The sequence below is a fragment of the Protopterus annectens genome, chromosome 17.part0 (assembly GCF_019279795.1).
Source record: "Protopterus annectens isolate FY-2018-M chromosome 17.part0, PAN1.0, whole genome shotgun sequence".
Taxonomy (NCBI): Eukaryota; Metazoa; Chordata; order Ceratodontiformes; family Protopteridae; genus Protopterus; species Protopterus annectens.
This window is the reverse complement of record NC_056751.1, coordinates 13,105,048-13,131,842: the sequence shown is the minus strand read 5'-3', so window position 1 is coordinate 13,131,842 and position 26,795 is coordinate 13,105,048. Positions and strand designations below refer to the sequence as shown.

At 37.3% G+C, this 26,795-nt stretch overlaps 1 protein-coding gene across 6 annotated transcripts in view; it reads left to right on the top strand.

Moving 5' to 3' along the window:
* Nucleotides 1–26,795, top strand: part of CSGALNACT1 (chondroitin sulfate N-acetylgalactosaminyltransferase 1) — a 981,568-nt gene that overhangs the window by 817,439 nt on the left and 137,334 nt on the right. For all 6 annotated transcript variants that reach the window (XM_044059411.1, XM_044059415.1, XM_044059413.1 and 3 more), the window contains one exon: nt 25,355–25,571. In XM_044059411.1, coding sequence (XP_043915346.1) covers nt 25,355–25,571 — 217 coding nt within the window. The remainder of the gene's footprint in view (nt 1–25,354; nt 25,572–26,795) is intronic.

Genomic DNA, 26,795 nt, shown 5'->3' with positions numbered 1-26,795 from the left:
GAAAACGTGACTGGGCAGCAAAGTTCCTTTTCAGTGAAGGCTTGGGGAGAAAAGCTCCCAAAAATTATAGTAAGGTTTGAAGGAGCGTTATATACAGTCAGACAAAAGAAAACAAAATATTACCTAAGCAATATCTACAGGCATAGGTTAGAGGAATTGTAGGACATGATAAAACAAACAGAATAAAGCAACTACAGAATCTACAGACAGAACTTATACGAAACATAAACAAATGCAAGAATATGCAAATACAGTGATATACAAAAGAGTTAAATGTGGGTGAGATTAGTAAAAATAACTTCCACATGTATAAGCCAGGATGGTACAGATTACAATGTTAGAAAGAACCCTGATGTGCAGTGAGTAATGATAAAACAGAGAGATAGGAAAATTAGAGAAGTAGATAAGAGTGTACAATACGAATGATAAAATAGAGATATGAAGGAGATAAGAGGAGAACAAATGTGGGTGAATAGAGTGAGAGATAAGGAATATACATCTGACAAAGAACATAAGTGAGTAGGAAAGGGTTTGGGTAGATATACTTCAGTATTCATGTATTATTAGCGTGATATTATAGCAATTTGTACCAAAGGGATATGACTTATTTGAAGCGGTCTAATATGGAATATTTTTTTAGAGCAGATTATGGTTAGCCAGGGGATAGGAAGAAAAAAATCCACCTGCATGTCAGGCATTTGTTTTCTTTATTGCTACATGTGCAATTAGCACCTAGTAATTTGGGAAGGTGGAAAATGTCAAAGAAGCCATACATCATAGTGTTTCTCTCCTCTAGTTTATTTGGGAAACAAATATACTCATCTATATATCAAATTAGCATATTGAGGCACACATTGAGTATTCTGCATACTAACGCTTGTGATATAGGCAAGTATGGCCTCTTTGTTTCTGGAAGTTCCCTGTAGCTAGTATAACAAGTGCTACGTATATCTTGGTGTCCACTGATACTGGAAGTCCACATATTCCTCCCAGTCCTGTTTGTGAGCAATCCATGCCAGCCAATGCCCCTGTAATACCACCATCCACTTGAAAGTGTTCTGTCAGCTGCTGGTTGTAAATGATACTCCACTAGTATCATTCTTGTTTGTACTGCCTGCTGCTATGTCCTGCTAATGGGTGAGAGGTAGTGGTCCTAAGAAACAATAAATGCTACTACATGTTCACTGCTGCAGCACCCAGCATCTTTGCTTGTTGCAACTCTGCAAAGTCTCTCATGCTTTGTGCTTTTACAATGATGTGTGTCTATTGCTCCCTACATCTTTGCATTGCAATTTGCTTTCTGGGACACTTGTTTGCATCTCATTGCATGGTCATTTGCATATGACTGTTTCTCTCTTGTTTTTCTTACTGCTTAGTACTGCCACCCAGTAGAATAAGTTACAACATGATTTCACATGGCTTCCTGGTGTGCTGCATACTTTGTAACCTAACTATGACTGTTGACCTAATTCAAACAGAATTTTATGTAAAGATAGAGCTATGCCAGCAATACATTTAATTCATCATGTATAATAGCTTTAACTTGGATTAACATGTAATGAAAAGATTTCCTTAACAAATAAATGTTCACACTGCAACTTGAGAAGGTAGTAGCTGAAGGCACCTGTGTATCTAGTTCCCATGTTTATATGGAGACAAGTTGATAAGAGTAATAAAAATGGGATACTTTTTTCTTTCAATTGGTAAAAGATAATGTTTTCTGAAAGTATTCAAGTCATTTTGTATATTTGGGAGAGGAACAAAGATCAGACAAAAACAGATACCATTTAGTGTAAGTAGAAGCACAGGCTGTACCATGCATCTTAGCGTGGATAACCTACATTATAGGTCAGTTCAAGCCTGTGAGTGTAGCTTTCAATCTGGGAAAACTGTCCCTATTAGGAGGTTTAAACTTCATTATTTGAAGCTATACATAGTTTTATGTGTTTGCATTAAGTTAATAGGTGCAGGAAGTGTTCTTGGGTGTGTTTTTATTAGGGTTTTCATTAAAAGACAATGTGACATACGTTAAATGGATATGACAAGAAGAATCTGCATAAAAGATCAACCTGCCAACCATTAATATATGCATGTAACACAAGAGGTGTAACTAGACATTTAAAACAGCTGTTATACATAACAGGTGTGAATAATAACTTCTTATAATGGCAACCCTTTCCATATTATCTTTGAATGTGAATGGTTTTACAGGTATATAAAAAAAAGATAAGAGTAGTGAACTATATTAAAAAATGCAGAGTATAAATAATTATGTTACAGGAGACACATTTGGAAAGAAGTGAGCATGTTCATTTAACAAAGAAGGGATTTCAGGATGGTTATTCAGCAGAATGTCTGGGACAAAGGAAAAGGGGAGTACTTATATTAATTGCTAGACACGCTCCAATAGTGATAGAAGAAGAAAAAAGATAATGGTAGATTTGTGGCAGTAAGGGGCTACTGGCAAGGGGAAAGGATTATGCTGGCATGTATTTATATTCCACATAAAACTGCTACAGTGAAGTTTAAGAAAATACTGGGAGAAATAATTAGCTTTCAGCAGGAAATATTACTTATAGGTGGGAACTGGAATTTGATTTGCAGTGAGGATGTATCTGGGGGCCTATAAGGGAAAATATAACAAAAGAGGGTATATTTTTGAATAACTTTATGAAAATATTTGGGTATGGAAGATGTGAATTCAGTAGTATGAGCTTGAAGAGAATTTTCATATCATTCGCTGAGATTCAAAAACTGGACTAAGCTAGAGAGAAATTATATTTCACATGGACATGTGCATTTCAATTAAAGTTTTGATACACATTCAATAACTATTTCCAACCACACACACCAATAATAACCAAAATAAAAATGCAGGGTAATGAAATGAAAATGAGATGATGGCACTTCACCATTTAAGGAATGATAGTGGAAATGATTTGGGAGTTACTAGGGAAGATAGAAATTTCTTCAGAAAATATAGCTAGGAAGTGTGATAAAATGAAAGCGAAGTTTAAAAATAGGGAAGATATAAAAAAGAGCAATGGTTAAAAAGTAATAAGAATTGTATCAGAGGGACTGACAAAGGTTAAAGTATTATAAAATGGTGGACTCTCACAGAACAAGAAATGCAACTGCAGAGTGCTAAAGAGAAAACTGGGGACTGACTAGATACTATGTGCAATTTTAGAAAGCCTTCTGGTAAGCAGCTGTTTTTTGATAAAAACTCCAGAGCACAAAAGCTTTTAGCACAATGGCTTAGGCAACAGAAAGTAGAAGGGGTTGTTGCCAAGCTTAGGGAGCCTGTAACAAGGAAAATTATCAGAGATCCAGTGGAGGTGTTAAAAATATTTTGGAAATTTTATGTAAATCTGTATAAACCAGAGAAATGTGGAAAAAGAGAAAAAGTACAAATGGAGATTCTTATGGAAGAATTAAACATTTACACTAGATCTCTATAAATGGATCTGATTTGTACTTAATTGAATTTAAAACAACTTCTGCAAATATTTTGAAAATGAGACTATACAGCATATGTTCTTACAGATGTAACAAGAACATCAAACAACAGGTTCATAGGTTGTTAGTAAGCTAACAACCACTAGGGCCATTAAAAGCTGAGCTGCAAACTCCAACCCATTTGGGTCTTAAGTGTAATGGTTATCTATACAGGGAAGTAACTAAGGATTTGTAGGGGAGTGTTAGTTAGGATAATACTTTTCTTATTGATAGGCTCAGTCCATAAAGGACACTGAGGCCAGACTGGGGGTAAATTTATGATTTTACATCTAATTGTCAAGATTTTGTTTGAATAGTGTTGGGAATGAACTCTGTTTTACATGGATAGGGCACCTATTCCATAGCGTGGAAATTCTTTGGGACACATATCTGTCTTTCTAGCACATTCTGTTGATGTCACAAGTGAAGTTCAGATACCTGGATGTAGTGTTTCTGGTGCTGTTTGCTTTGCACATGTGCAACAGATCCATCAGGGCAGGGTCTGAGGAAGACCTGTAAACCAGTCAAAGATTCCCTCTCAACAGCATGTAGGAGACTGAATATAGAGACAGAGCCTTTAGGTGATCAGTGTAGTATAAGGAATTCATGCCTTGAATTTCACTGGTAAGAAACCTTTGTGGGCATTTCAGCTGTTGCAAGTGTCTGGTTAGGTACACATAAAAAGGGCCATCATACTATATGATAAGTCTAATAAGGGACAAGCAGAGTGGTATTATAACTTCCTTGGACCCTGCTGTACTCTTACCTACAAGTTGGCTGACATAGAATGATTTTCCAACTGTCTTATCTACATGTTGCTCAAAAGCCAGATTGCAGTCTACACATGTTCCCAGATCCCTCACTACTGGGTTGAGTCTTAGAGGTGTTTTATTGATGGAGTAATTAACTCGGGTTGACAGTTTCCCAAAGGGCTTTATAAATCATATTTTTTGCATTTTTCCATTTTAGGCCATGACTTTGGCACCAGTCATTTGTTTATGTTAAACCCCCTTGCAAAATTCTGGTGTCTTGGCGAAATCTATAACAACTCCCAATTTACAGTCATCTGTGAATGTAGCATGCCAGAGGTCTAGAATGTTAGCTTTGACATTCACGAAGTAGATGCCAAATTGGAGTGCACCCAGCACTGAGCCTTGGGGTACTTCACTGGAGGAGGTGGTCTCACTTACCTTAACTTCTTGGGTCCTGTCTGTGAGCCAGCTGGCAATCCAGAGATTTATGTAGGGATTTATGCCTAGCTCTGAGAGTTTGTCAACAATGCCTGAGTGAGGTATTGTATCAAATGTCTTGGCCTGGTCACGATATGCAGTATGCACTCTTTTACCCTCATCCATTACCTTGGTGACCTTCTCAAAGAAGTCTACCAGGTTAAATAGGCATGACTTTCCCTTAACAAAGCCAAACCGGGATGAGTCCATTTTCTGTAAGTTGCCAATGTCCTTGTTAATCATTTCTATGATAATTTGTTTTATGGCTTTGCATACTAGGCTTATTACACTGATTGATCTGTAGTTTCCTGGGTCAGTTGATGGTCTGCCCTTGTGGAGGGGAATGATTGCTGCAGTTTTTCATTCAGTTGGAATGTAGCCTGTTTTGAGGCTGTAATTGAAGAGTGCCTCAAGTTATCCTAATAGGTCATGTCCTAGACTGTTCAAGAGGCAACCGGTGATGTTGTCGGGACCCATGGAGGTGATGTTCTTGGCTTTAGGGAGTGCTGCCAGCACCTGATCCCTGCTAATAGTTGGGTTAGTAAGTTGGAGGGATTTCACCTGGTGGAGCTGGGGGAGGGAGTTGGGGGGTGAAATATGAGTTGAATATCAGCCAGTAGATTTGCTATGTCACCCTGATTCATGCAGGTGGTGCCATTCACCACCAGTTCAGCACACTGCTGTTTGTTACCTTTAAGGTTCCAGATATAGCTGAAGAAGGCCTTGTGACTGTCTATCCTCACCTCATAGTTGGCCTTGTTGGACATAATTAGACCACCTATTTTCTTGTATAAGGGAGCACTTGTCTTTAAGGGAGTTGCTTTTCCTGACTTTGGCCATGAATTTTCTTTTTTTATTATATGCCTGGTTTAGGTAAGGATTTCTCCAGGGGAGTTTGTTTTTAGTGTTTGTTTTGGGTTTACTTTTGGTAAGTACTGCAGCCTCTATGCAGCCATTCATGTTTGTATATAGAATCTGTGAATAATTCTGCATAGGTAGCTGTGCTGTCATGATTAGGGGACACCTTGACTAACCTAGTGAGTGGGGCATCTGTGTGTCGCACTGTGGTACTTAGATATATACATTTGCCTTATGGCCTATGCTCTTAGGGAACCATTGGGTGTATGTTTATTTGAGATACTTGGTGTTGCTTTTGGTGTGTCTTTTAGTAATTGCTGAGGAGCAGTGTTGCCATTAGGTGGTTTTGGAGGTCTTTTGAGATTCAGGAATGTTTCTTTCAGGCACCTTAGCATAAGACAATCTGCATGTGTGGTGAGTGGTGTTTATGAGGGATGTAGTGTGGGTATTCTTGACAGCTTCATTTGTATGTGAGATTTTTGCCTCTAAGTAAGTTATCTATTTACATCTCTCACATACCATGTTATTTTTTTTTAATGATTAACTGGTTGTCTGAGAACATGAGACAATTGTTACATTGCCTTTGAATGCCCAAATCTACCAAGCTGGCCACAGAGACATTTGGAGATTGCATATCTAGTAATATCATTCTAAATCACATAGAATAGGCATGCTCCTGAATTCTAATATTTTTATTTTAATGCTGAGTGAAACTCTGCATAGGTCAAATGCATAAATGGCAAAATCTGAGATACAAGACATATGTCAAAAGGCTCAAGTGTCTAGTTTACAACCTACTGGCCTTCAAAATGTTTGACTGCCATAACCCATACTGATAGTTTCTATTTCCAGTATTTAATATTATATTATATATACTATATACTATAATTTTTTTTTTCCAATAAATTTTTATTCATTTTATAAAAAAAACAGACATTTAAGAGTTTTGTACATGTGAGTAGAATTGAATAGGAATATTTCAACTCATAACTAAAAAAAAAACATTCATTCAGGAGAATTAACGTATAACAATAATAATAAAACATTACTAAATAGATACACTATATACAAGTTAGGTATTCTGAACAGATAAAAAGGAATGCAAAAAAAAAAAAAAAATACTGTAAGAAAAATATCATCATGAAACAATACTCAATGTGATGACTTTAACTATTGATAATATTTAACACTTTTTCCAATACCATCTTCTTTAATGCTTTTTTATTTGGACTTCTAACAATGTTCCCCTGTGCATCAATATATGAATAAGCCATTTTTTGAAAGGTTATCCAATTTAGTTTGGTGCGATCAAGCCAATTTTGTGTAATATAAAGTTTTATTAAAGAGCAAATAAAAATGATAACATGAGTGTCTAATTTTGATAGATGAGTTAAAGGAATATGTAGAATGGCAAATTCCCAGGATAGCGTAGATTTATGGTATCCCATTTTTTGTAGTCTGACTTTCAGAGAAGTCCATAATCTATGAGTAAAATGACAATACCACAGAATATGAAGTATATCAGCTTGGGGATGATAGCAACAAGAGCATGATGAAGATTTGTTTGGATTGAATTTATTTAATTTATAAGGGGTGTAATAGGCATCATTATAAATCATTAATTGGGTATATAATAGTTTTTTGAAAGGGATAAATTCCTTTGTGTGTCTGATAGCCAAAAGTTTTTGAGATTCTGTAATCTTAGAATTATAATTCAGCCATGTATTAGATATAAGACATTTGTTTACTGTCAGTAAGTTTTTTATCAACTTGTAGGAATTTGAGAGCATTTTATTTGATGAAGATATCATTTTGATAATTGTGTTGAGATTATTCATTTGAATTTCTGTTGGGTCTATAGATAAAAACTTACTTTTGATTATTTGTCTTAATTGATGAAGAATAGGTGAATATTTCCAATTAACCTTCAATGACTCACGCCAAACAGGTAAAGGAAGGTCAAGATGTTTCAAGATGTCTCCAATTTTTAGATTTTTTATAAGAGGATATTTTGTTAAGTCAAAAGGTTTATTATCAAACATTATATTTGGGTTTAGATGAAGTGGTTGTATATAATGAGAGATCTTATCTAAATTGCACATTTTTAGTAATGATTGGAAGGCATTAATTTTTTGCTTAATAAAGATGGATAAATTTTTGGTACAACTGTTGTCCAAAGAGATAAAAGGAAGAGCATCTGGATTTATATTTTTTGAAATGATATATTTATACCATATTTCTATCCATAAAGAGTGATTTATATGATTAATAATTTTGAAATTAGATATGGAGAAGAGTTTATTGGAGGAAACTATCAGATAATAGAGATACAAGTTAGGAAGACCCAGTCCTCCTTTGTCCTTAGAAATTGATAGTCTGGAATATGAGATTCTGACAGATTTGAGGAACCATAAAAATTTAGCCAATGCCTTATTTACATTGTCAAAGAAAGATTTCGGAATTATCTGATCTGATGACATAAATTGATAAAGGAATTTAGGCAAAATATTCATTTTAATTATCGCAGCTTTTGATAAAAGCAAAAGATTTAGAAGCTGCCATCTGCTTATATCAGATAACAACAAATTTCAAACTTTATATATATTATTTTGAGAAGATGATTTGTTATTGTGGTCTAAGTTGATGCCTAAATATTTTATATTATTGGTAAACTGGAACTGATGATCCGAAAACAGACATGTATTATGCACCAAATGATTTAAAGGAAATATATAGGTTTTGGAAGAGTTTAAAAGATAATTCGAAACTGTAGAGAAGTAATTAATAGAGTTGGTTATTTTTCTATAGTCAGACATAGGAGTTTGAAAGTAAATTATTAGGTCATCAGCAAAGGCTGAGAAATAAATTTTGGTATTAAGTATTCTAGGAACATTGTGAAAAGTGTTTTGAATAATATATAACAATAAAGGTTCTAAATAAATGTTAAAGAGAAAGGGCGATAGTGGACATCCTTGTCTTGTTCCTCTAGTAATCTTTATAGGAGATGAAAAAAGATCATTAATATAGAGTCTAGTATACATATCTTTGTATAGTATTTTAATGAAATTTAAGAAGAATGAGGGAATGTTAAAACAAGACATGGTCTGAAAAAGAAAATTCCAAGAAACTCTGTCAAAAGCATTTGATGCGTCCATTATCAGTGCATATAATGGGTTAGCATCTTCCTTAATGAGGTGAATGATAGACTCTAAGGACAATGTGTTGTCCCAAGTATGCCTGCGAGACATGAAACCAGATTGATCTTTAGAGATAATTGAGGGTAAAATTTTTTTTCAATCTATTAGCTAAGATAGATGATAGAATCTTAATGTCTACATTTATTAAAGAAATGGGTCTATAGTTAGCTGGGTCCGATTTTTCTTTATTACTTTTCAAAATTAAGATAGTTTTAGAAGTATTCCAATGAATATCTGAGATGTTATTAAGTCTTATATAGTTATACACCTTGAAAAGAAAGGGAAGAATTACCATTTTAAAGGTTTTGAAGAATTCTGGAGTGAATCCGTCCGGGCCAGGAGATTTAGCTGATTTAAGATTGTCAATTGATTCTGAGATTTCTTGTAAGGATATAGGTGCTGAAAGTAAACTTTGTTGGCTATCATTTAGTTTAGGAAATTGCAGGGAGTCTAGGAAGGTTTCTATATTGTTCTCATTACCAGCATTAGGAGAATTTGAGTATAGATCAGTAAAAAGAGTAGTAAAGAGTTGAATAATTTCTTCATCTGTGTTATATAATCTATTGTTATAAGACAAAGATGCTATTTTAGGCCTATTAACATTAATTTTGATAATTCTAGCCAGTAATTTAGAGGGAACCTGAGCCCATTCTGAGTATAAAGCTAGTATCTTTTGTTCAGCTAAAGATAGATTATGTTGGTGAAGTAAAATTAAATCTTTTTGATCTTCATAAATTTGTTTTTCTATAGAATAATCATATTTCGTTCTAAGTTGTTTTTCCAGAGTTAGAATTCTAGATTTTAGAAATTCCTCTTTCTTAGAGTAAAGTTTTTTAAGATAGGATATATACTATAAAATTTTACTTTACTAAACCTGTACTGCTCTGTATCTAACAGAAGTAGGACCAGGTGTAATTTCAGATAAGCCCCATTATAATTCTGTTCAGGATTTTAGCAAAACTCTGGTCTAGCTGACGTGTTTAAAATTGTTTGGGACTAATGTGATTCCCCAGCCTGCAGTCCTATTTTGTGAATTGGTACTAAAAACAACCTCCATAGCTTAGGGAGATATCAGTGTTTTGACATTTTATTTAACATGACCATGCCTGTCAGCTGTCCCTGATTTTGACTCAAATTTTAGCTATGTCCCTCTTAATCCCACCTACAACTGGTGAATTTTGGACAAAAGGTGGTGAATTGAACTTAATAAATAATGACAATTATTAGAGTTATAGACTCCTTTTACTTCAGAAACTGTATATTAATTCACATTCTCTTATTCTGTCAATGTCTTAAGTTAATAGTACTTATATTTTAAAAATGTCCCTGATTATTTGTGGATTCGTCCCTGATTCTGTTGAGATTTGTCTCTGACTGGTTGAGAGCTATAAGCATGACTGATAGGGGGTTGATATGGGTTTAATGATGTTTTCTTTGAGTCTATTCAGAAAATCACTAGTTAACCTATCAGGACAATGGAATTTGTTTTTAATTTTAGCTGTGGCAAAAGTGTGTAAATATATAATGGATGCTTCTCCTTACATCTGTAATGCATATTTCCTTGTTATGTTTGAAGTTTGTACACATTTTTCTGCAAGCATAACAGAATTCTCTGAAGTTCAGCTTTTAAGATACATCATAAATTCATATATTATACAACCTAAGCCATGGTTTTGATAACACATCTGTTCAAGTACACAGCCTTCGGCCTTTTACCTTTTGAATCAGAAGTGACGGCAATGTTAATCATAAATAAATGTGCCAAATCAAGGAGACATTTTAATACTGCTTCTATACTGCTTCTAATGACTATGGAGGTTGATGTAATAACAGGACTTTTTAACCACTGATTCAAAAGACCACCCCATCTGTCAGTTGTTAGGGCAATTTTGCATGCCGTTAGAAAAGTCTTAACATTACTGCCTGGAGTGCAAGGCAGGTGTAGTTCATCAATCTTGAATTACCTTGACAGTGTCTTTTTCATTTAAGCCTTTTCATCTTCATGTTATGATGTTCGTAAATCCTGGTCTAAGGCTTCAAGCCACAGAAACAACTTATCAACATTGCAAAAAGTTCTTATTGGCTGTATACAATGCTAAGGACTCAGTAGAGAATTAAAGATGAGGAATGAGGCAGAGGAGACTTCCACTACAGGACATCATTTTCATGGATCACTAACAGACCATTAAAACAACATATATAGGATTCACAAAAATGACTCTGTAAGCATTTAATTTACATAGGTATTAGGCAGCACTGAGTAGCCAGAGCAGTGAAGTTTTTTGGACTCACACTGGCATGCATGAATATGCAGGGGGGTGGGGTGCATAGACATCTAATTGCTGTTATGCTATATGAAAACTGTAGAATCCAGTATTGTCACCCTGCATAGGGGGATCTAGAAGTTGATTGCTCTTGACTGTTTACGGGTGGGATTTCAGTCTCTGACATTCTATTATGGGGGAGGGGTAATTAGTGATAGGAAGAGATAGGATGGAAGTACTCATCACTGTTATGATGGGTTGGTGGAGGGGACACTGACTGCTTTCTTTCTTTCTTTCTTTCTTTCTTGGTGGGGTTGTTACAAGCCAGTTAATGGTAGATTGGGTAGGCTTGAAAGACTTTAGTAATTTTTAGACTGGGTATGGGTATTAGGACAGCTGTCACTGTTTCTGGTATTGGTAAGCGTAAACTGTGTTGGGTCTGGACCTGAAAAGACTTCTTAATAAAATATGTCAGGTTCAAGCACAGAGGCCATATAATACACAAAACACATAAGAGAACTGCTTCTTCATAAAGCCTTTACTCACAAGTGTTGAACTCCTTCCAGTCACATAACATATCACATGACAACCTATACCCATTATGGTGTTTCCTCTTCCTAGTGTCATTAACCATAACTTGTTTGTGATCGAATCCTCCTCATAACTAATTGTCCACCCTCTGTCTGCCTCTCTCTACCGTGGTCCCTTTTTTGTCTTCATACCTTCCTGTCTGATTCTGTTTGTAGTTTGTGTTTGCCTGCCCCTTCTAACTTTCTAATGCCCTCCTTTTATAGCTCTCAGTGAATCAGGGACAAATCTCAACATAATCAGGAACACTTAAATATTACTACTATTAACCTGAGGATTTGACAGAATAAGAGAAATGTGAATTATTAAACATTTTTAAGCACAAGAAGCCTATACCTCTAATTATTATCATTATTTATTAAGTATAATGTATCACATTTTCTCTAAAAGTCACCAGTTTTGGATGGATTAAGAGGGACACAGATAAAATTTGATTGAAAATCAGGGACATCCCTGAAAATCACTGAGAGTTGAGTGGTATGAGACCTTCCTCTTTACATATACTTCTACTCCCATCCATCTTTTTAAAATGGAAAATTGGCACCTGTCTCCCATTTATATGATAAGCTAAGATGGCACTTGTGCTCATCCTCTGGGACCTGCTCTCAGTACCCATGTTCCAACCGTGAGGGTCTTCATTGTTTATGAGAACGTGCACAGTGTCAGGCACCCTACCTTACTGTGCCTATCACTTTGGTCACATGGTCACCCATAGCACAGCCACTGCAGTAGCACTATGTAGCCTGTTCTGCAGCATGACTAGGGACACCATCATAAATACCCAATCAGCTTTGAGTCAGTGCTTTGAGGGGTTGTGCAGGTCATCAGGAAGAGAAATGGCTGTTAGTTGCACTGGAAAGTTCAGCACAGAAAGTGAATGATTCTGTGAATCTGCAAACTACCATTGCTAGTAAGATCACCCTTGCTGGCTTTCACTGAATATTAAGAAAAACTCTTTTTTAATCAAGAGTTGAAATTATATTTGTACATTAAAGCACTGACTGTGCATACATTTTCTTTGTTTGTCTGATAATGTAGTTTGAAAGAAAAGTGTATTGACTGGTTGTAAACAAAATCATCTTTTCTATTGACTGTTAATCTTAACTTGCTAGACAGTTTGACTCTTAAGCATGTGTTTATCCAGGCCAAAGATTCAAATTCAGAGTAGACAGTTATATCAAGCCATGAAAAATAACATTGTTTCATAGGAAAACTAATTTAGTGTTATAAAGGTTTGTTTGTGTGAATACATGCGCATGCATTTGTTTGTTTGACAGTGTGCGTATATTTGTTGTTAGTTATCTGCACTCTCTGTGTGCCTCCATACTTGTGTTACAGCTTTCAATGATATACAAGATAACTGCTTCCCCTGAAGTGTCCTTTTTTGTGTCCCCTAACAATATTTCCCACTCTCCCCCCTTTCCTCTTCCTACCTGTACAGATAGTGATTTCACTCTGCACCTGTCTACAATATGGACTGCAAAATTTTCTAAACTAGAGTTTCATAAAATATGAAATCTCCTACTCTTGAATAGGTGAGGTATGGAGTGTCTATGATGACAAATTTCATTTTATTTACTTGATAGCAGAAGGAGATAATAAAGTTATCTAGTCAGTTGTTTAAGTGCATTCAGCAATCCATCTTCTCTCTTTCCCTGTCTTCTCCCTTAGACTCTGTTAATGCTGTAGCATGGGGTGGATGGCTGCCTTGTGATAAACCATTAGATTGCCAATCAGCATCTCAGATGAGTTGTTTATTAGGCACTAGTGCAGTAATGTCAGTCATTTAAGCACATGGGCAGCTAATGTCACAGCTCTTTAAATCAATGTATTTATTTACTTGCATAAGCTCTTTGCTTCAGGTGCAGAATTACAGAAAGGCCTTGTCAATTTCTAGTCGAGGAGACTGCTACTCTGGGGATTACCCAAGGTACCAAATGACCTTCAACTATGCCCTGTGTTCACCTGTCATATGTCGTTTCCCTCTCTTTTGCCCATTTCAGTTGTCTATTCCTAGGTTCCACAACCCTCCCCATGAAGGAGTACTTTTGCAGATCCAAAGAGGTTAGTCCCTATAATCTGCTTCCTGTGCCCCTTCCCATTCTGTCTTCTCTGCCCAGGGGGATCCCTTCATATCTCCCTGACATGATCCTGTGCACCTATGTCTTATCCCCAAGTGTCTTACAGCCTCTAGCAAGACATGTTTTACCTCCCTTTGGCCCTGGGCATATTCTTTTCCCCATCCCATGCAGCCTTCTATTAGTTTTTCTCTGGACTCTTCCCAGTAGCTTTATCTAACATTTTGTTAATGGGTGCTGCAGGGTCACTTTCAGAGAGCAGTATTTAACAGTTTTGGAAACATTTTCTATTTTCTACTAATTGTTGGGGTTAGACTACAGATTCTTTTTTCAATTCAGATTTGCATGCATTGCTGTTTTATTTATTTATTTACTATTTGTTCACTGGGTAGGTGGGGTGGTCTGTTGACCCCTTTTCAGGCACAGTCTGTGCTTAAAGAGCAGAAAATGCATATATTCCTCATATATAAAATGCTAGTTGTTTTGGCACAGGCAACATCTGCCACTTAAGGTTGAACATTCTTTTAGCATTCAAAAGGAAGCATCCCATAAGAAGAAAAAAAGACTAAGAAAAAATGAACAACCCAAAAAACTGTCACTGAAGTGCCCAGTATGCAGGAAGACAAAAATCCATAGGAACACACCAGACCTATTAAGGCCTAAGGATTTTAAATAAAGTAAAGTATAACATTGCCCATTCATTCCATGCCCTTTACTTTCATCTGTATTGACCCCTTTGGAAGTAGGCAGACAGAGGGATATCATTCTGTGTAGTTAACTAGGCCTTTAGAAAACAAGTGAGGTACCAACAATGGAAGTCCAGCCTTTGATTGTTTTTTCTGTGTCGCTAGATGGGTTCACCAACAGAATATCCCAGTAACTTCAAGGCTTTCTGACCTACATTCCTGCCATCACAAAGAAGTCTTCCATTTGCCTTTCCTAAGGTACTGGTACCTGACAGTTAGATGCCCACCTACTAGTGCTTGTCATGACCTATGCATTTGATTATTGTGGGTTTAGTGAGGAATATGTGGCAGCCATGATAGAATTTCCTCTCAAATGGCACAACTAGTAATGTCAGGGACAGATCCTCCAGTAAAAAGGAAAACAGAATCTGACCTTCCAGTCTATGTCATTGAGTCCCCCCCCCCCCCCAAAGGATATTTCCTTTGGAGAGATGCTTACCCTGATATGGGGATTTTAATTGAGGTTCTAAATAGATGTCTAAGTCTCACAAGAGATATCTTGACCTGTTAGAAAATGAGGAACTGAGACCTTCAGCAGTGTATGCAGTGCTCTAGACTTCTAAAGATGCCAATGAATCTAATACTTAGGAGTCTGACTCTCTGCCTCCAGTCACATAAAAGCTGACCCAAGAATCTTGTAAATATTAGAAAAGGACCCTGTCTCTGATCCATCTATGGTCTCCATGATGCTGCCAGGGATCCAAATTCGCTCTAGGTCTTAGTACACCCAGTAAAATAAATCTGACAATAAAAAGGTTTATACTTCTTTAACATTGGCCTTTAGAGCTATTAAGTTTCAGGCCCGCAGTAGTATATACCAAGGGAACAGCCTCATGCAAATAAAATATATGGCAGCAGAGATCCCGGGTGAGACCATGAAGGACAAACTGCTAGACTTACACAAACGTCCTTTAAGTGAGCAAATACCCCATAAGATCTGAGTATGATGCAATGCATCCATGCAGCAGAAGCATGACCAACAGAATAGTTTATTTGTTTAGGTGTGTGTGTGTGTGTGTGTGTGTGTGTGTGTGTGTGTGTGTGTGTGTGTGTGTGTGTGTGTGTGTGTGTGTGTGTGTGGATTCACTGTAGAACATCGAAGCCCATAACACTGAAATTCAAAACACTGAGACAAAATCTTGAAAATTCAAAACACTGAAAACTCAAAACATTGAATCCCATAACATTGAAAAAACCTAGGAAAGCAGCATGTACTATATTCCAGCACAACTACATACAGAAACAAATAAAAAACAAACCATATTGCATTTCTTCAAATATACGCACATGTGGAGGGCTGTGCCCCCCACACCCCCTGCTACTTAAATAGATCAATTCCGAGATCACAGTACACTACACTAAGATGTGTTAGCAAGTAAGAAGGAAACAATGCTGAGGTTACCTATGAAACTCTGGTGAGTATCGGAGAGACATACAGTAATGTGTAATGTTTTAACAGTGAAGTAGTGTTTCTAAAAGAAGGTTGAGGATAGTTTTTTACAATTTAAACAGGCAGTCATGTAGCACGGAATGGTATGTTTGCTGTTTTGTTGTGTGTATTGAGTCTCAGAGTTTATATAGTTAAGCAGCGGGTGGGAGGGGTGCAGCCTTCCACATGGGAGGTGCAGGGGGGCTTGCCCCCTGCTTATATTTGGAGAAGTGTAATATGGATTGTTCTTTATTTGTGTCTGTATGTAGTTGTGCTGGCATATATTAAATGCTGGTTTCCTGTGTTTTTTCAATGTTATGAGATTCAGTGTTTTGAGTTTTCAAGAATTTGGTCTCTGTTTTGAATTCCAATGTTATGGGCTTTCGATGTTCTAAAGTGAATTCATATACAGTGTGTATATATATATATATATATATATATATATATATATATATATATATATATATATATGCACTGTATCAATGTGCTAAAAGTTATCCTTTGTAACTGTCAAATTAATTTTTTAATAAAATATTTTTATTTTGGAGCTTATCTCCCTAGGCCTCTACTGAAAATAGACATATATCCAGTTGGACTAGCCCGGTCAACAAATGTAAAATAAATAAATAAATAAAATAAATATATATATATATATATATATATATATATATATATATATATATATATATATATATATATATATATATATTTAGTTGAATTTGGTAATTAACCTGAATTAAGTCCTGACGGCTCACCCACCCAGTCGCATCCAGCGGCACACAGGCAACCCCCCTCCCGCAAGACCCATAAAACCCGCTCTACGACAACCTACAACTGCAACGTTTACCATAAGCAGAACCCTATATTGAGGAAAGCAAACTCTGATAAAAGTTAAGAGAACAGGGTAAACGCTACTATTTCCTCACTGTTAAACATAAAAAGGACAAGTGTACTAGCTGCATAAGTGCCTGCAAAACTCAAGCGTACTAGGCGCTAAAGTGTACAAACTTCAAGAGCACTAAAATAAAGGTGGCTATTTATCTGGTTCCTACCTTAACATAAATAGTGCAGTATTTGAACTGAGTTTCACCCAGCTTTGCGGTGTCCTCTATGACCCTGGGATTCTCCTAGTGGTGTGGTGGTGTTGACGTCAGAAAGTTAATAAGTAATACTGATGGCACCACGCTATCCTTAAACTAACCTGAATTAAGTCCTGACGGCTCACCCACCCAGTCGCATCCAGCAGCACACAGGCAACCCCCCTCCCGCAAGACCCATAAAACCCGCTCTACGACAACCTACAACTGCAACGTTTACCATAAGCAGAACCCTATATTGAGGAAAGCAAACTCTGATAAAAGTTAAGAGAACAGGGCAACCCCCCTCCCGCAAGACCCATAAAACCCGCTCTACGACAACCTACAACTGCAACGTTTACCATAAGCAGAACCCTATATTGAGGAAAGCAAACTCTGATAAAAGTTAAGAGAACAGGGTAAACGCTACTATTTCCTCACTGTTAAACATAAAAAGGACAAGTGTACTAGCTGCATAAGTGCCTGCAAAACTCAAGCGTACTAGGCGCTAAAGTGTACAAACTTCAAGAGCACTAAAATAAAGGTGGCTATTTATCTGGTTCCTACCTTAACATAAATAGTGCAGTATTTGAACTGAGTTTCACCCAGCTTTGCGGTGTCCTCTATGACCCTGGGATTCTCCTAGTGGTGTGGTGGTGTTGACGTCAGAAAGTTAATAAGTAATACTGATGGCACCACGCTATCCTTAAACTAACCTGAATTAAGTCCTGATGGCTCACCCACCCAGTCGCATCCAGCGGCACACAGGTAACATTTATTCTGCCTCCAAATCAACCTTAAACTGTGTTATAAGCGAGTGTTTCTAGAGGGCTCATGAACTAGATTCTGATGTGATTCCTGCTCAGTTGCAATATTTTTCTCTACTCTACGGCGGGACTGCTCGTTAACGTGTACTTTATTCAGGGGAAGTTGCACGTGTTACTGATCTGTATCTGGCATCCGTTTTTTTCACAGAAATCATTCTATCTTAATCTATAGTGGACTATTCTGCATCTGTAGTTGAAAGAACTGCTCTGTAGTGTGTTGCTTGCCATCTCAAACTGGAAATTGATTTATAGTTGATTAGTCTGCATTTGAAGTCGATAGAACTGCTCTGTTGTGTGTTGCTTGCTATCGCAAACTGTAAATGTACTGACCTAGCTGTTACATGTGTTGCTGACGCACAACTGGCGTCCTTTAGATCTATATCATTTAGCGACTAGGCCTGCAATTGTATGATATTATTGATTACCTTGAATGTTTTGATTGATTACCTTGAATGTTTTACTTGCTGCAATTGTATGATATTATTGATTACCTTGAATGTTTTACTTGCTGAGCATTGGAAATCAGAGCAAAGTTGGTTTACTCTTCCTGTCTTTCTCCCTTGTGTTACAGGCAACCCCCCTCCCGCAAGACCCATAAAACCCGCTCTACGACAACCTACAACTGCAACGTTTACCATAAGCAGAACCCTATATTGAGGAAAGCAAACTCTGATAAAAGTTAAGAGAACAGCGTAAACGCTACTATTTCCTCACTGTTAAACATAAAAAGGACAAGTGTACTAGCTGCATAAGTGCCTGCAAAACTCAAGCGTACTAGGCGCTAAAGTGTACAAACTTCAAGAGCACTAAAATAAAGGTGGCTATTTATCTGGTTCCTACCTTAACATAAATAGTGCAGTATTTGAACTGAGTTTCACCCAGCTTTGCGGTGTCCTCTATGACCCTGGGATTCTCCTAGTGGTGTATGCCCCGCTCCGCTCCGCCCTCGCTTCGCTCGGGCTCCGCTCCCCTCCCTGCCCCCTTATCCCACCCGCCCCAGTACCTCTACTCTTATAGGAACAAAAAGTCCCTCCCACTCTCCTTCTTAGCAAATACAAAGCTCCCCTGTCACCACTCACGACTCCTCCCACCTCTCCGCCCATACCCACTGAAACAATCCAATCTAAGTCCTATCCCTCTCCCACTACCCTTTCTCAATCCCCAACATGGCCAAATATGCTCTCAATACAATTCCCCTAATAACCTTACTTCTCATCACTACTTATTTCCTATCAGCATATGAAAATCAGACTCTCTTAGGTATCCCTTTCCCTAAGCGTAACACTAACTCCCAAGGTAATGACCAAGCCTTCTCTATACTACCTTCTCTAGACCAGGACAAATTTGAATCCCCCAAATTAGTCAACATTACACTCCATTACCCCAAATCTCCACATAACAAAGCCAACCTCAAAATTCTATTTAAACTACAGAGATTACTAGTCTACATAAAAAATCGTATGAACATTGGCGGTGATATTCATCCTAACCCTGGTCCCACCACCACGCTTGACTCTCACTCTAATAATTTTACCCGAAATTCTTCTGACTCTCTACTAATATTTCATCTGAACCTAAGAAGCATTAACAACAAAGTTCATAACCTACACGCCATTATAGCAACTCATTCCCTGAAATTATGTGTCTAACTGAAACATGGCTAAAGCCATCCACTAAGAATGAAGAGATCCTTCCACCTGGGTATAACATTTTTAGGGCTGATCGTTCAAAAAAAAAAGGAGGAGGTATAGCTGTTATGTATAAAAACACCCTGAATATCCTTAAGAACCCAATTCAACCTCCTACAATCTCTAACCTAGAAATTATAGCCCTACAGATCTGCTTAAACGCTAAAAGCATCAACCTTGTCGTAACTTATATCCCACCAGGAGACAACATAGAAAACCTGGAGCAAACCTTAAGCTGGCTATCCACCAGCTACCCACAAGAAACCATGGTACTTGGAGACGTCAATATAGACTGGTCTCTCTGTTCCACCCACTCAACTCCAAAATCTATCAATCTACATGGTTTTTCCCAAAACATCCTATCCCCAACTAGAATAGGCAACTCTCATCAAAAAGAAAGCATCATTGACTGGATCCTTACTAATAAAGACTCAAATAACTATACGACAGGTACCCTTCCCAGTGACCTCAGTGACCACCTAATTACTTATATCGATAAACATAAATGCCCAACTATCAACCCCCCCTTTATAGATTAATCAGAAACAAAAAGAAATTTGTCCCACAACAATTTCTTGCAGACCTGAAATCCTGCAACTGGTCCTTACTAAAAACCCTTCCAATTAATGAGAGTGTCTCACACTTCAATGATACATTTCTCAAGATACTTGATGCACATGCCCCACAGAGACAAATTAGATCCAAACCTCGTATAGCACCTTGGCTAACAAAGGAAACCAAAAACAAAATTAAACTACGTAACCATGCCTGGGACAAGTGGAGGGCCACAAAAACCTCCCAAGACCGTATTAAATTTCAACAACTAAGAAACACCACCAAAGTAGCTGTTACCCAGGACAAAAAACAATACTTCTATCACCTCCAGCACAAACACCAGAACAACCCAAAAAAATTCTGGGCAGGCTTTAACAACCTTCAGCACCCAGGGAAAACCTCCACCCCAACCCCCGACAATCTTGCAGAGAAAGGACAGGAAGAAGTAGCCAATTCCTTCAACTCCTTCTTCACTGAGACTGTCCTAAATCTAGCCAGTCAACTAACTTCCACTTCACAATCTGCTGTTCTACAGCACGCTCTCACCCCAACCCCGTTCAAGCTAAAGCCAGTATCTTCTTCGAATATACGTACCCTACTAAAAAAACTTAGGCCAACCACCCTAGCAGCTGACCACCTCCCTGCAGAATTCTTGCAAATTGCATCTGATGTAATAGACTACCCAATATCCATCCTTATCAATAAAACTATAGCTGAGACATATATCCCTACTATCTGGAAGATTTCATATATCATTCCACTTCACAAAGGAGGTTCCTCCATGGAAATCTCAAATTATAGACCGATAGCTATCTTATCCCCAATAGCGAAAATCATGGAGAGATGCATCCACAAGCAACTACTTCACTACCTAACTGTTAATCATCTCCTGTCCAACTCCCAACATGGCTTTCGTCCACACCACAGTACAACGACCGCCCTCCTTTCCTTTGTTGACTCCATCAATAACAACCGCAACAACAAACTTATATCTTCTGCCCTCTTTTGGTCCTATCAAAAGCTTTTGATATGGTCAATCATCAGCTCCTTCTTAACACCCTTGAAGCCTTGCATCTAGAAACACCAGCACTAAGCTGGTTTAAGACCTATCTCTCGGGTAGGCAACAAGCCGTCCTGTGGCATAACTGTAAATCAAGACTACTCCCAATTTCCATAGGTGTACCACAGGGCTCAATACTCGGTCCACTTCTGTTTTCCATCTACATAAACAACCTCAAATCAGTCATCCCTAAATCCACCTGCATACAATATGCCGATTCCACCCTAATCTGCTCTGACGTCTCCATCTTGAATCTCCAAACTATTACTCAACAATGTTTTTCTCAAATTGAAAAATGGTTCAATGACTTGAAACTCCTACTCAATCTATCTAAAACAAAGCTACTGTTATTCTTTCCCAATGCTTCCTCTTCCCAGGAAAAAGAATCTCCAAACACTAACAAAATAACCTTCCATGTTAAATCTAATAATGGGACGTATATAACCCCTGTCACCAATACCAAACTACTTGGAGTAACCATTGATCACAAGCTCAAATTTGACCTGCACATTACTCAAACCATAAAGTCCGTTAATAAAAAATTAGGATCTATGTACAGAATCAAAAACTTCTTAACCCCCTCTACCAAATTAACCATAGCCCGCACCCATCTTCTCTCTCCCCTCCTCTACGCATCCCCAGTCTTCTCTTTCCTCCATAAACGTGAACTTAACATGCTCTCCCGTGCTTACAACCATATTGCTAGATTTGTAACAGGTTCTCCTTATCGAACCCACCATTGTCTTAACTTGAGAACCCTTGGCTGGCTTGAACTACCTAATCTCCTCAAACTTAATCAACTCACCGAGGCCTATAAAATAGTCAACCACCCTGATAAAACTCCATCACTATCCAGCATTCTGGCCCCTTACTCTAATCTAAATAGTCTTAGATCAGCCAACAGTTCTCTTATCCTTACCACTAAAGCTAAGAACTCAGGTGGGGATGCCCTCTACGCTAACTCCATTGGGAAACCATGGAACTCATTGCCAAACTACCTAAGACTCTCAACTTCACGCACCCAATTCAAAGACAACCTAAAAGAATATCTCATATCCCAATGGATATGTCCTTGTCGCCACGGACTAACTTCATAGCTCATACCCTACTAGCCTTACTTCCTCCTAGCACGTTCTTCTATTTAGAACACTACAACCTCTCACTTCAATTCACAATTGAAATTAATCACCCTTATCTTGTCTATGTATACCCCAAAGGAAACTAATTCCATGCTTAAATTACAGCATGTACATTAAGCAATATTTTGTATCACTATTTGTGTGTCTATTTTCTAACATGTATAAATTTTTTGTCTGTTTGATTGTTTGATTGGAGCTTTTCTCCTCGGGCCTCTACTGAAAATGGACATGTATCCAGCTAGACTAGCCCGGTTAACAAATGTAAAATAAAATAAATAAATAAATAAAATATCTCATCTGAACCAATTTCAGTCTCAACCTGGAGATACATTAGATGACATAGTAATACAATGTATATCAATTGCAATCATGGATAGAGGAATGGAATATAATTATTTATAGCAACTATCAATGAAAACAGGTACAACAATATGTGCAACAGAAGCACAGTATGTGTTGTACATGAAGGTGCATTTGCTTGAGAATCCCAAGATCACTGCCAAAACCTCGGGTTCAAGACTGAACACAAGCATTCTCAGTTCACTTCCTTGACCTTTGGCCTTTTCATGGCACTCAAGAGTATTTATCAAATATTTGCCACCATTGTTTTGCCTACCTCAGGTTCATAAGTGAGTACTAGACTAGTACTAGGCTAGTTGCCTTTGGGTCCATTTTAAGCCTAGACAATTTCCCTCAAAAGTGAGAATCAAACCCCGCATCCTGTATCTGTAAGGTAAACACGTTAACCATTATGCCAATATTTAACCCCTTGAATGATTTGTATTTGCTCATAACTGGATGACTGTTTGATTCAGCCTGTATCAAAGCAGAAAATGCAGGTTGTCATGAAATCATCTATCTACTGGCTGTCCTGCCCAGAATTTTCTATGAATCTTTCCAAATAGAGGGTAAAAGCCTTTGGAGCTTTGCTGGAGAATGGAGTAAGCTTTTCTTGTCACAGAACAAGGCTTCACCATTGGGCTAGTTCTTTTTCAGCGTGAGCAGTAAGACAGATGTGTCCAACCAGATGCTTCAGAAGACACAGGGTTATATGACAGCATCCTTCCTGGTTGTTTCCTTGACCAGGATGCATGTAAAGAAGATCCAGTGGTGTTTGAAAATCCTTTGGAAGCTGTGCAGTCACCCAGTGAAAAAGACAGTACCTCTCATTTCTTCTGTCAGGAAGGAGTTCATATGGCGGCCTCAACAGGTACCAAAAAAGCAGGTACTGAAAAAGCAAGATATAATGCTTGTTGTCCCATAGGGTGCCCAGTTCTCAACCACAGATGTCTCGGATCTGGCTAGGAATCCATACCGATCATCTTAAGTTGCAGGGTACCTTATGCCTGTCTATGACTAGAAGGTTTATCAACACGAAATAAATGCTGTCCCTCATTCCAGCTCTAAGAGACTTCAGAATGGTTTCTTAACCTGGGTCCATGAAAGTAACTGTAGAGAATGCCATTGTGATGTGGTACATAAGCACGCAGGAGAACTGTAGCTAAGGTGAGATGAAGGGGGGTGGCTGCCCAGGTGCAAGCCACTGGGGGGCATAATTTCTAATATGGAAGTGAAATACCAGTATTATTCAGTAGCTATATTGTCTTGCGTTTGTTTAAACAACCCCCCATTAGTCGTGACTTTATTATAGTATAAGCCCTCTTTTTAGATGATGAAACAATTAAAGGAAAGGCGTACTCCAGCTGAGGAAGTAATAATGCTTTACCTATGGCCACTCACCCTTGGGAGGAGTGGAAATATGAAAACTTCCTTGCCAAAATAGGAATTTATGTATTTTCATTTTAGTTAATTGGATGTGTTGTTGGAAACTGAGTGAAGTTTCAAGACAGAATATGAGGTATTTGTAGGCTTGGGTGTGTTCATCTGTGCCTTTGTTAATTATGGCAATACTCCAAATGCTGGATTTTATTTCTTGATATTTTGTAGTATTCCAGATAGCACTGTTTTATTAAGTTTGCAAGAAGTTTGTTATTGTAAAGTCACTCATTTATGATGATTAAACCTTTTTGTAGGACATTAGCAATATTAGAGGGGTTGGTGTCTGATCTGTAATTTACCATGCTGATCTGTTCTTAATTACTTGCAGATCAGCTTAAGTGTTTTGCCCATATTGTAAATGCAATGTTAAAATTGGAAATTTCTATTTACAGTTTAAAAGAGGGCTTCTGCTGTATTCTTCATTGATATTTGTCAATAAAGGAAGCTGTAATGATTTAGTTTTTCCATTAATTATTGTAATGAGATTACTGAAAAAAGATTTGTCTACCTCAAAATGCATGCATATATTTATTTATATATTATGCATTAATTCAGTTTTCTAGTACAATTTCTTATGAAGGAACACATTTGTTTTTGAAATCTAAGTGCGTGATGTCTTCTTCAAAGCAAAATAAGTAAATTTAACATGAGCTTATAATCAGTATAAAATGATACAAACAGTTACAATGTATATTTGCACCTTCTCCACTATCATTCAGTACTTTATCCCTGCGATTAAAGTGAAATCAACTTGCAAAATACTTTCTTACTGGCAGCCATGTCATGAAACTGCACTTGATGACTGATTTTATTTATTTGTCTTTCTAATAGAGGCAAAGCTCTGACACCCATAGGGGAAAGTGTCTATGCTTCAAACACCTATACAGTTTTTAGAATTAACTCCAAGGTTACTGGAATGTAGGGGTGAAAAGATATCTCCTTTGCAGTGACCAGTTCAGAGGAAGCAATATTATCATTCATCTGCTTGAAAATGATTATTCTTTCAGCTAGCTTGTGAGTAACTGGCTTCCATTAAATGTGTATTCATCTGAAACACATTTTTAATTTCTTGATTAAAACAAAAAAAACACAAATCCTTTTGAAGATGGAGTCACTTAAAGTGGAGTCATTTAAAGTGGTCATTCTGGTCTTCCTGTAATTTACAGTAAGTCCTGATCCACCCAAAGTTATGTTCAGCACTGCATTTAAGCAGCAGAAAAAGAATTTACTTTTGTTTTGCTTATACATCTCAAACAAATCACATGCTTTTTGTGGAATGTTTACTATGTTTTGGATAATTCTCCCCCAATGTTGAGATGGTTTTATCTTGTTTATGTCCACAGGTATCTACAGAACTGAGAGGGATAAAGGTACTGTATATGATATGACATTTAAAGGAGAGAAGAACCACGAGTTAAATCGAGTAGTGCTGTTTCGACCCTTTGGACCCATTATGAAAGTAAAGAATGAGAAAATCAATACAGCCAATATGCTGATCAACATAATAGTGCCTCTGTCAAAAAGAGCAGACAAGTTTCGACAGTTTATGCAGATGTTCAGGTATTTCTTTCTATTTGCTTTGACATATTCTTCATCACATACTGTAAATTCATAGTCCATACTTTTCATAGACATGTAGCAGTGCCATTTCAATGTCACAGAAATAATTATTTCCATACGTCATGCAAATGTACTATATTATTTGTTATAGACACATTCTGCATGTGCTTGTATTTTAAGTAATTTGCATGTTTGTACCACATAGACTTGCTAGGGAGCATGCCTATGCCATGATTAGAGATACCACTCTCATTTGGTTGCATTTTCATTCTGGCAGGAAAGCTGAATGACAGTCTGAAAGAGTTAAGTTTTTTGAAGTGTTTGTTTTTTTAACCTTTCTCAGAAGGTGTATGACCATGGTGTTAGAATATTTGAGGAAGGAGGTGTGGGGTGCTGGGGGGAGTTTACAGTATGTTTAAACATCATCATGTAATGTTTTGTTTCCATTTAAGTTATGCTATCCCACTGAGGTATGCCATTTTAATCATTTTGTTTCTTTATCATGGGCTTTTTCCATTTGTGCTTTGATATTGTGACACATTTCAGTTTGCTAGAATATTCCTCCTGATCACAGGGAACTCTTGTTGAGAAATGAGAATTTGTTTTTCCATGTGCACGACAAAAGCTACTTTTAACCTTTCTTCTGGTCGCAGAGAATATTTATTAAAAAATGTTAATAGTAAAAGTTTGCATTCCATGTACAAAAAGAAAACTTCTTTCACTTTTTAATATAGATTTACAAATTACTTCACTTTGAATATATTTATTTTAATACCATCCAAGATGTTCACTGATGTCGGGAAAGCATTTCTGCTATTCCTATCAGCCATACCTATTTTTTTTCCACTGACATGAACTGCAGTTTGAAATACTTTATCTCTTCTCTTCACCTTACATCTTATGTTTCATCTAAGCCACCAATATCTACAAAGAACCAACAATATTACTCCAACACTTGCAGATATTAACCTGATCCCACATTGCTGTGTTCTACTTTTCAGTGACATCTGCATTTTCTTCTCAGTCATTCTGCAGTATAACATTTATTTATTTAGCTACCCCTCAGAACACAATAAACTGTCTGCATGTAACTATATGTAGATTTTCTGCCATTTCTTACTTAAGAAAGGCACATTTCTCTTTTCCAGATGGCTTTGATTTCAGCAGTACTGTTTTCCTTCACAATTTCTTTGATTTGCATGTATGCTGACAACCCTCTACTCC